An 11321-nucleotide genomic window follows, 5' to 3' on the forward strand; every position below is an offset into this window, starting at 1 on the left:
TCGACTGTAGCCTGCTGGGCTCCTCCGTCCATGGGATTCTCCAGGCAAGAATACAGGAGTGGGCTGCCATCTCCTCCTCCTCATCCCGATGACGGATGGAACCCACATCTCTTGTTTCCTGCACTGCAGGCAGATTTTTTACCACTGAGCCCCCTGGCCCACTTTGGAGTGATTAATTTATGTATTTGAAAATAAAGCAATAAAAATAAACTCCTTTCCATACATATATTCACACACACATATACATACTCACAGTGGTTTTGAAGTAATGGTTTAGATGGACTGACGGCCAACGTTCCCTGGACCTAACAAAGGTCAAACACCATCCAGTGGCCAAAGCAGGAAAGCTCTGCTCCCAGGCCAAGGCGGGGCTTCCCCCACCAGTGTCTACTTTCCTACGTGTCACTTGAGGCTGTACGCTTCCCAGGCATTTGGGTTTCTGTGTTGTTGTCTTCAATGGAATAAAGTCATGTCCAGAAAACCTTAAGGTCACAACTCTCCCTCCAAAGGCCAAAAAAAAAAAGGCACAATGGAGTCCAAAGCAACATACAGACTCGGTGACTGGACTGTGATGTCAGCCACATGCACCCGCTTTGTGAAAGCCGAGTCCTAACAACCTGCCAGGCCACCAGGACCAAAGAAAGCAGAGCCCAGGGGACATAAGAAGAAGTGGCAAACGGGCCCTTCTCGTTGGTGCGTCTCAGTCCTGGAAGCGCACCTCTCGTGTGAAAGATGCTCAGTTCCCAGTGAACAAGCCTCCCCTGCTGCTCAGGTGGAACGAGACAGAGCTGTGACTGAGCTGCAAGGAAATGCCTTCTGCAGCTCCCCTGGGCACTGTGGGCACAATGCCAATCACCCAGGAGTAGGCATTCTGTAAACACTGACTACTTAACTGCTCACGCACACACAAAGGCTGACGAGAACAGAGGTGACTTTTTTAAAACCATAGGGAACTGTTTGTTCTACTGTTTGCAAGAACGCATTTTGTTTCAAGTGAGTTATTGCTTCGGGAAAAACAAACCATCAGATGAATAAGAAGAGGAGAACTTCAGCTGCGCCCAAACCCCTCCTCCCCCACCCTTCAACTCTCAACAGTCCTGCTCAGTCCACCCCAACAGGAGCATCTGAATATTCTACCCAGGGAGGGTCCCAGGAGGGGAGCACCAGGCAAGACCTGACCAGTGAGGTCCATGAGGCTGCTGGGCACACCTTCAGGGGCCTTGTGGCCCTTTCCTTTCTCTCACCAGCTGTATTAATTTTAGAAAATGGCATTAAATTTTCAAATTACATGCTAAAATAAACTTCACCCCCCCAAAAATCTAAGATCTCAGAGAAATGACAGAATGATGGGTGCACATATAAGCTTTCTCTTTCTACTCCTTCTGCCCCTGATTGATTAAAGAGAAGATAAAGAACGTGGCTTCTGTTATCACATTCATTAAACTAGTCCAAAATGAGGAAATTTTTACATCTCAAAATATAATGCAGTGGAATTTTAACTGTAATGACCTCTAGGCAGAAGACTTCACCCCCAATTTTCTGTTTCCCATAGCCCTGATTTGTTGGAAAATTCACAGAGTAAATAGCAAGCCAACCTTACCTACAGGGATAATATTAAGTCCCAGACTCAAAAAGTACTCACAAGATATGCATATGAATCAGAGCCTGCCCAAATGACTGAAATAAAATCTCAAAGACTCTTATGATACGTTCTTCAAGGACAGTTAATAACTAATTGAAACAGATAAGAAAACAACACCAAAGAAGCCCCTCAGCCTGCATGCCTGGGGCCTGGGAACTGGCTGGGCATCGGGCGGGGGCACTTAAGAGTACTCCTTGCTGGACCAGGACAGGACTCGGTGCTTAGCCTGGAGGCCTGGGTGAACACGTTCTCAGAGCTGGAGTAGGCTCAGGCGAATGGACTCGAACTTATCAAGAGCCATTTACTAATTAAAACCCAGGCTTACTAAGATCTAGGTTCTAAATCAAAAAGCAGTGCACGCTTCTCTTCCAAAATATGAACCAGTCCAAATGGCTGCAAGCCTTGCTGTGCATGAGATGTCGATGCAGTTCAGACAGGCAGGTCCCCCTTGCGGACCCAATTTCAAATCAGGAGGCTACCTCTGAGCACTGAATCAGAAGAACCACAGTGTGGAGGAATGTTTCAGTCATGGCCTGGGAGGCTGACACTGGAGAGGTTTCACTCTTTCAAACTACCTTTTGAGCCCCAACACTGTTTCAAATAGTTATAAGAATGAACGAGAGGACTCCTCTGGTGGTCCAGTGGGTGGGAGTCCGCCTGCCAATGCAAGGAACATGGGTTCTATTCCTGGTCCGGGAAGACTTCACGTGACGCGGAGCAACTGAGGCTGTGCGCCACAACTAATGAGCCCGCATGCCCTAGGGACTCTGCTCTGTGATGAGAAAGGCCGCCGCAACAACAACGCACCGCAACTAGAGAGCAGCCCTTGCTCTTCTCAACTAGAGAAAAGCACACGCAGTAACGAAGACCCAGCACAGCCGAAAAATAGGAAAAACACGTTCCAGGCGGAGACAGCAGAGTGAGGAGGTCGCCAGCTCGAAAGTCCATCATGGAATCCTGCATCAGGACCCCAGCGTGAGAAGAGAGGAGGCCGACGATCACACAGACACGTACCTGGTGAGCACAGCGCCTCGGAGGTGGGTTGGGAATCTCCACTTTGGTCCAGCTGTCCTTCCTGATGTTGTAGACATAGAGTTCGTTATATAGAAAAGTCTGCAGGAAGGAAGAGGAACATCGCGAACAATGCTTCCACACAAGCAAAGGCAAGCAGAAGGTAGAGCTCAATCGCTAGCTCTCCCCGGGCAGTGTGCTTCCTAAGGCCAGTCCCTGGACCCTCCAGGATGGTGACACAAAGACAAAGACCACCTCTGGACCGCCCCGCAGGGAAGCTGAACTCAGGACTCTGGAACTATTTCATCTGTAGCTCTGAAACACAGGGCTATCTTGTCTGCTCAAAAATAAAACTTATAGTTTTTATGATGTTATCAATTGCTCTACCATGTATCAGCACTTTGCCTATTCAAACACCTCTGGAAACTTATCGTGAGGAAGGACAGCAGGGCGTGGCCCACCTCATGCAGGCAGGGAGAGCCGTGACCCTCAAGGGCCCGCAAGGACCCTGGTGGCTTGTCAAGGACCACACCCCAGGCCTGTCCTGCCGTGTGGAGGTAGGACACATGAGGGGGAGTTAAAGGACCAATGGGTATTTGACATCACTGCCTAAAAGGAATTTTCCTCTAAATGAGACTCATGAAAATTTGAAGGGAAAGAATAAAATATATACTTTACTTTTTGGCCATTGAAATATTCACCTCCGAAAAGGATTAATTCATCTTTGTCAGGATGAGTAGAGAAGGAGGCATTTAACCTGCAAGAGACACAAGCAGCAGCTCAACACAATAATCAAACCACGTGACGCCCAAACTGAGGGCCTATCTCCCTCCCTCCACAGGCTGCACCGCCGGGGACCAGCCTGTCCTGAACTTCTGGGAAAGAGGAGCCCGGGCCGAGGACGGACGCTGAGCCACCGCCCTTAATGGCAGCCTCACCCTCAGGACACTGACACCCAGGCTAGCCTCCCAGGAGGGGCCAGGGCCTCTCACACAGCATCTGGCTACAAATCATCAGGAGGGGTGGGGTCGGCGGGCCTACTCCTGTGTCACTCTTCCCAGAGCCGTCCTCCTACATCACAATCGAACTGTCTTCAGGGGTCCACTGTTCAAGCGTTTCAGTATACATCCCAGACTGCTTCCATGTGGAAAACACAAACACCTTTCTGCTTAATTTCACACGTGAGGACGAGTAACAGCTCTGCAGGAATTTTAAGTGCACCCTGACATCTCAGCAGGAAGCACTGAAGGGTATGGCCACAGGGAGGGAAAACATTCTCTGTGCATAAGCCTCTGAGGCAGTGTTCCCGAGGTGTCCTCTACCATATCAATGCCAAATGATGCTTCTCAAAGGGAAAGGGAAAACTGTTTTTTTGTTGTTGTTGTTAACTGGGGATTTATTATACACAGAGACATTCTATAGGCTGAGAAACTCTGTAGTCAAACCCTCAAGTCACAATAGTGCACCCTGGTCTCCAATACAACCGAGCACCTCACCCTCACACTCCCATTAAATTATCTCTGAGCAAAGACGTCGGGATATACACACTTAAACTTGGTGATTTTCATGGATTTTTCCTGTAATTCGAGGGAGTGGTAGGAAGTGAGACGGTACTGAGGTGACCCCTGAAAGGTCTGTGTCCCAGCAGATCTCAGCTCTAACACCTGTCCTTTTCCTTCAGGAGGCTGCCCAGTGACCTGGTGACCTAGGGCACTGCCAAGGTTTCAAATTATACTGGAACATTACACCTGACTTTTAGGGCAACATACTTTAAGGCAAATGTCATCCAAAAAAAATCCAACCAAATCAACCCACATTCAAAGTGAGCTCTCTCAGGGGTTCTGCACAGGTAAAGCCTTCACGATCTCATGGATTTATCTGCTTCAACAATTCAGATGAACATGTCCACCTACCACATGTGACCCTTAGGCTTGACCCAAAGATAACATGACAAATAAAATGAAAATAAAGCGTGACTCCCAGGGGAATTTATGAACTGAAGGACAGGAGGAACCTCTGGGAGCCTAGGGAAAGCCCCTGGTGTCCGCTCAGGAGTGAGCACACTGCTCCTGACCCTGAAAGGTAAAGACCACATGCAGGGCAAGGTCACGGGGTTCAGGCCGTGCCCTGCACCCCACTGAGGCAGAGGGGACACTCCACCACCTCCCTGATGTGCTGGGCAAAGGCCTCCACTCAGGCCTGAAGGAAATAAAGCAAATCATTTCTCAGCTTAACAAGGCAGCCCTGGATGCTCGGGAGGTTAGGCATTTCCCCATCTCTGAAGGGCATGCATCTCCTCGCCAGGGTCACTTGGCCTCCCAGGCTCCTAGCTCGAGGTGCTCTGTGTCCTGGCCATGCTCTGCCCGGAGCAGGGATGAGAATGACAGAGCCCTGGGTCCTGCATCCAACCAGAGGACTGCGGGCATTCAAGAGCTGAGGAGGCAAGAACGAAGGGATCAGGAGCCAGGGAAAGACCACAGCCTGCTCCTTCCTCCTCCTTCCACTGGGTCTGAAATCCTACAAAAGACACTGGAGCTCCTCACATAAACTACAAACCCACCTGAAATGGCTTACAGTTTTATGTTTGATGGTCATGCTTTCCAAATGAGAACACAGAAGCGCTATGAATGAGCACAGTGAAAAGCATCGTGATTTTTTAACTTCTGTACGTCTGAGGAGCCTTTAAAAACTTCAGACACATGGAGAAGGAAACGGCAACCCACTCTAGTACTCTTGCTCTGGCCTGGGAAATCCCATGAACAGAGGAGCCTGGCAGGCTACAGTCCCTGGGGTCACAAAGGGTTGGACATGACTTAGCAACTAAACAACAACATAAATGTATGTATGTACAACTGAGGCACTTTGCTGTGTGGCAGAAACTAATAAAACATTGTTTAAAAAAAAACCCTCAAACACAGACTGTCACCAGGTGGAGTTTCAAACCCACATAACCTCCCTGATGAGCAGCAGGGCGGGCGGGCCTCTTCTCCGTGTTTCAATGTGACAACAGAGCTGGACTGCCTCCCTCCCACTCATCAGAGGCAGAGGTGAAAAAAGCGTCTTGTCTTGTAGGAGCTCACCTAGTAGCTTCTAATGATGGAAATGCCCAAGTGCCCACTTACTTATGAAAACATGGTGCCTGTTTCAAGCAGCTTTCCAGTTTCTACCAGAAAACTATCAGAAGCTACCCTGTAGCTTGCTTACCGTGGGGAAGGCGGCGAGCAGGGTGTTTCCACGACCTGAGTCTTTCTGGCATCGAGAGTCTGGAAGTGGGCTATGAGGGCTTCCAGGTCCTCCTGCAGACAGACAAGCAGTTACACATGGCCAAACGCCTGGGTCCGCTCTCCCTGACCTGACCGGATTAGGCCTTGTTCCTTCCACTTAAAAGCCACAGAACCTGACACAGGCACAAACACTCAGCACCTGAGCTTCCGGCACACGGCACGTGCCATCTCAGTCCAAACCCTCACTCCCCACACCCACCAAAGGCCTGCTTCTCAGACAAGCCCACCCAATTTCACACCAACACCTTCAATCACCGCTGAAACCGAGGCCCGGGCCACCACACCAGCCTGCTCTGTTGTCCACAGAGCAGGGTCTGACATTTCTAAGTTCATTTATTTAGTTTCCATCTTCTACCAACATAACAAAATGTAAGTTCCAAGTGACCCAGACATGTCAGTCTGCTTACTGACATGTGCCTGCACACTGCGGGGGGCTCATCAACTACCAGCTGCAACCAACCTGTGTAAGAACATCTCCACTGTTACAACTACAGACTTAGAGGTTAAGGTGCCTATTTCTGTGCACGCCTGGGCAGTGCTGGAACTCAGACTTCCCACCCCCAGTCCCTGCATTTACACTAGTGTCCCCCAGCCCACAGGGATGCTGACCCGCCTGTCATGGGAAAGTCTCCCACCTGCCCATCAATGCTCATCCTAGCCCCTGGCTCATGCTGACACCTGGCATCTGTCCCCCATCGTTCCTCCCCATTTCACCTCACACCAGCTCTCCCTCAGCTTCCACACTCTGCAGGGCCTCAAAGTCGGTGAGGCATCCTTCCTGCACCTACCTATACTTCCAGGCCATTCTTCCTCCTTCGCCCACCTCATGTCTCACCCCACCTCCTCACTCACCAGATGCCCAGGCTCCCTCTTGGCTTCTTTCAGCCGAACATCACTTGCCCTGGGCTTGAACAGCCACCGGCAACCCCCCTCCCCCACAGTACCCCCTTCACCTCCCAGAAGCAGCCGCTGTCTGGAACTGGGGGCTCCTGACTCTCAGGCATCTCTCTAGATACTTTCACTACCCATTAATGTATCCCTAAGCTCTGTACATTACTGTCTCAAGTTTTCCAATTCCATGTAAATGTCATCACACTGAATATTCCCTTGCGACTTGGTTCTTTGCTTTACCCTGCTGAAAGAGCAGCCTGATGTCCCAAGTCTGTTTGCTGTCACGGTGGCAGCGCCACACGGCTTCTCCACCCATTCCGCTGCTGCTGAACATCTGACTCAACTCCAAAACTTTATAAGCACTACTACCATGGCTGCTGGAGGACCTGTCTTTGCAGAGCTGGGGGTAATTTTTCCAAGCTAAATCTTTATGTGTGCAACTGCTATGTTTTATCTGCCATTCTTGAATGTACTGATAATTTAAGACCCAACTGACTCTACTAATTTGCACCCTCACAAGAGTCCACAGAAACACCTGTCATCCTATTACTTCTGTGTAACAGCTGACCTGCTGACTCCAAGTCCCAAGTGCAAAAGACACTCCTTTAGGTACTAAAGACAAGTTACTGAACCACTGGCTCTTTCCAGGAAGGGACAGGTAAACGAGGGACTACTGGAACCTTGATGAACTCAGGTTCCAGTCCAGTGTCATTACCTTCCTTAAGGCGGAAGGGAAGACGGGATCAAGGTGGGAGGGAGGCGTGGTTGCAACAAGCAGGCCTGGAGGGAGAGCTGCTGTGTCAGTCATGGGGCGAGTATCAGTCATGGCACTGATGCACACCGGGCGAGATCAGCAGGAAGCACTGAACACCCTGTCACTCGAGAGCAGGAGCGACCCTGATGTCTCTGGTTGGGAGCAGGCCTGGTCGCCCCCTTCGTTAGAAGCACAGGCCCTGCCGTCTTCTAACCAAGACTTTGGGGTCTTTGGGGTCTTCCTGGGACAGAACCACCCCATCCCACCCCAGCGCACACCCCCGCCATGTCCCCCGCCTACCTCTTGTCTGTAAAAACTTTAGCGTCCCAGGCCTTCTCGAGTTCCAAAGAATAAATTTAATCAGAAGAGTGGGAAATTGCAGAAAAGAGTCAAGCAAGACAAAATAAAAGTAACTTAGCCTTAAAGTCAGGACTTTTAGTTCCTCTCCAAGGCCTACAGATAATATTCTGAGCTATGTCCGTTGAGCTGTTTTGCAGATACTGAAACCCCTACCAGGTGGAAGAAGTTAACCGCATGCTGCCCACAAGGATGGAGACTCCAGACCAGCTGGAATCAGAAGGTTAAGGACGTTGATTTCCAACTACTTCACCATCAACCAACCAGAAGAATGTCCACGAGCTGATGCTGTGACAGCCCCTTCCCTCACCCTGTCTTTAAAAACCTTCCCTGCAAGGCTTTGGGGAGTGAGCTGCTGAGGAGGCAGAGCCCAGGAGATGCAGGGTGCCCAGGCAGGGTGAAGAAATGGGGCTTCAGCAGGACCATGAAGAAGGGAAGGAATCAATCTGTGTGACTGCCGCCTGTGTGCAGATGTCACCAGGTATCTGAGACATGAGTTCTGTGCAGAGCAGAACTCTTAAGTTGTCCCTAAAGACCACTGGCTTAGCCACCTGCCCCCACCCTAGCTTAAAAATGACGGGAGATGGAGAAGAGAAAAGAGCCCAACCTCATTATTTGATAGATGACGAAATGGACACACGAATGCCTTAGGAAGAAAAGGGACAAGGGTATGTGGTCAAGAGCTCTGGATGTGAGATGTCTGGTCAAATTTCAGCTCCCAGCCACCTCACAGCTGACCTGCGTAACCTGTTAGCTTCTGATTTCCTGACTGTCAGGTGGAGATGCCAAAGCTACCTAACTCAACTGGCTGTGAGAAAGCCCAGAGAGCACAAAGCCTGGAGACAGCAAACACTCGTTAACCATTATAAACTGTCCGGGGTTAGGGAGTCCCTGCTCCTGCTGCTGCTGCTGCTGCTAAGTCACTTCAGTCGTGTCCGACCCCATATTCGGCAGCCCACCAGGATCCCCTGTCCCTGGGATTCTCCAGGCAAGAACACTGGAGTGGGTTGCCATTTTCTTTTCCAATGCATGAAAGTGAAAAGCGAAAGTGAAGTCGCTCAGTCATGTCCGACCCTCAGCGACCCCATGGACTGCAGCCTTCCAGGCTCCTCCGTCCATGGGATTTTCCAGGCAGGAGTACTGGAGTGGGGTGCCATTGCCTTCTCCGAGGGAGTCCCTGAGCAACAGTGAATTAGGAACAGAGCGCTCGCCTCTAAGTTTAGCACTGACCCATCTGCAAACCCTGCTAAAGATGTGGAAAGACAAAGAGGGTAAGAGAAGAAAGAGGGAGGGAGCGAGAGGAAGGGAGAGACAGAAGGAGACAGGGACAGACACAGAGAAAGACCCCTGGTCGCCATCAACCGTTATGGAATTACCCACAGTCCCACTCACTCCACCGATGCTCACTGCTCAGGGCTGCCCTGAGGGTCACGTGCCCCGTTTAAAGCCGAGGACTGAGGCTTGCAGAGGTGCTCCGGCTCAGCCCGGCCGCTGCCAGCACCCCTCACAGTGGGGGCCCGGATACGCCCGCGACCCCGGACGAAAGAAGCTTGCCCGCTCACCTCCTCCTTCCGCGAGCGCTTGGACACTTTCTTCTCCATCTTAGCGGCCGTCTTCTCCGCCCCGCGGCCCTTCTTCTCTTTCTTGCCCTTTTTGCCCATCGCGCCGGGTCCAGGGAGGCTTCTGAACCGCCTGTGGGATTCTAGCGGCGCGCGGCTCGCGGCGCGCAGGAAATACGTATGGGGCGCGCAGAGAGCGCGTCACTTCCGGTTCGCCTCGCGCGCCTTTCTGGGCGGGTGGTGGGGCCTGCGCCTGGGGATGGCTGCTTCCGTCGTCCTTCATGGTCCGCCTATACAAACCGGCCTGGGGACCTCCGGCTCGGGGTGGTGTCCGCCTAGAAGCAGCGAGGCCGCGCTCCTTTCCCTTCCCCCTTCAGCTGTACCAGGTACGCGGCGCCTGTCGCTCCGCCGTGTTTGTTCAACAATGCTGAGCCCCGTGCACAGTGACTTAGTTGGCTTACTTGGTAGCACGAACCCTTGTGCAAATTAAATGGTTGTTGTGGCTTCCTGTCCCGGAGAGACGGTCATGCACTTAAAGGATTCGCAGGCCCCGAGCGAAGGTGTAAAACGCGCCTAGATACTGTTAGGGGCTGAGGATACTGTGCTCAGCAAGAAAAACAGTCCTGCCCATCCGCCTTCTAGGTGACTGCCCTCAAGTGTACTGTGTGAGGGGACTTGTTTTCTCCATCATGGCGCAGGGCTAATGACCCCTCTCCAACAGCAGTCAGTTTCCAAGTCTGGAAAACCAAAACTGCCCGCTAGCTTTTGACTAAACGTAATAAATGCGAAAAAAACACGTATAGTACGTGGACTGCTAAGGTTTGGACAAAGCAGAGTGAAAATGCCTCTCATTGCTTAGAAGGCATAATTTCATGCTCTGAATCAGGAAATAGAACAAATTAAGGATAAGGACAAGTAAACCCGCAGCAAAGGGAAAGCATAAACAAGGAAATAATCTTTCCTGCTTTGTGAGTGAACCACAAGACTCAACCTTAAAGAAATTAAGACCAGCTGGGACCTGGAACCCTTTCCTCAGTGCTCGCACCTGGACAAATGCCTCTTCCATAAACAAAATGCAAAGAAACTACAAGGGATTAAAAATAACTGCATGCACGCATGCACAGTTGGGGCAAATTATGAGCAAGATACAAAAAGACAAAAACCCCAACTGCCACTTCTGAGAAGTCAGAAACAAAAGCATGGTTACTGTACATGATCCTAGCACCACTAAGGGAGTGAGCAAGCCACCACCCTCCCACTCCTGGATCAACCCTACCCTCACTTGTATAAAACCAGCTCACCTGGCCCATCCCCTGTCTGGGAGCAAGCAAGGAAACCTTCTTCTCTGGCCTCTTATCAATTTCTGTTGATTATGAGTGCTGTGCTAAGTCATTTCAGTTGTGTCCAACTCTGCCCACCAACCTCTGATGTTTGTGAGATTATCCAGGCAAGAATACTGGAGTGGGTTGCCAAAGAAGTCCTAGAATCCTGATAGGTAGCAAAATCAACTTAGATCCAATCAATTTAATCAGTGAGCAGCCAGGGAGAAATGCTTTTTCAGCCAGTTCCAAGCCTTGTCCATAAACCTAGTCTTCAGGAAGGAAAATATAACTGGGGAACTATGAGGGCGGGGTAGACTAGGATTCAGGCTGCTGCTGTCTCCAGCACTGATGGTAGGAGAATGGGAGGACATTCCAGATGCCAGAGAAAAGAACCAGCTAGAAGTCAGTCAGAAGGGAATGCAGAATTTCACAGGAACCTGGCCCCTGAGCCTGCAGACATAATTACCCTCAACGGTGAGCAACACGGGGTCAAAGCCTCAA

General features: G+C 50.7%; 1 protein-coding gene across 1 annotated transcript in view; it reads right to left on the reverse strand.

Moving 5' to 3' along the window:
- Positions 1–9663, reverse strand: part of KLHDC4 (kelch domain containing 4) — a 31815-nt gene extending 22152 nt beyond the window's left edge. Inside the window, exons 1-4 of the mRNA XM_052656001.1 lie at positions 9502–9663; positions 5858–5949; positions 3332–3410; positions 2657–2755 (exon numbers count right to left, since the gene is read on the reverse strand). Of these exons, the coding sequence (XP_052511961.1) occupies positions 2657–2755; positions 3332–3410; positions 5858–5949; positions 9502–9600 (369 nt within the window). The 5' untranslated portion in view covers positions 9601–9663. The remainder of the gene's footprint in view (positions 1–2656; positions 2756–3331; positions 3411–5857; positions 5950–9501) is intronic.
- Between the last annotated feature and the right edge of the window lie 1658 nt (positions 9664–11321).

This window comes from Budorcas taxicolor, chromosome 18 (assembly GCF_023091745.1).
Source record: "Budorcas taxicolor isolate Tak-1 chromosome 18, Takin1.1, whole genome shotgun sequence".
Lineage (NCBI taxonomy): Eukaryota > Metazoa > Chordata > Mammalia > Artiodactyla > Bovidae > Budorcas > Budorcas taxicolor.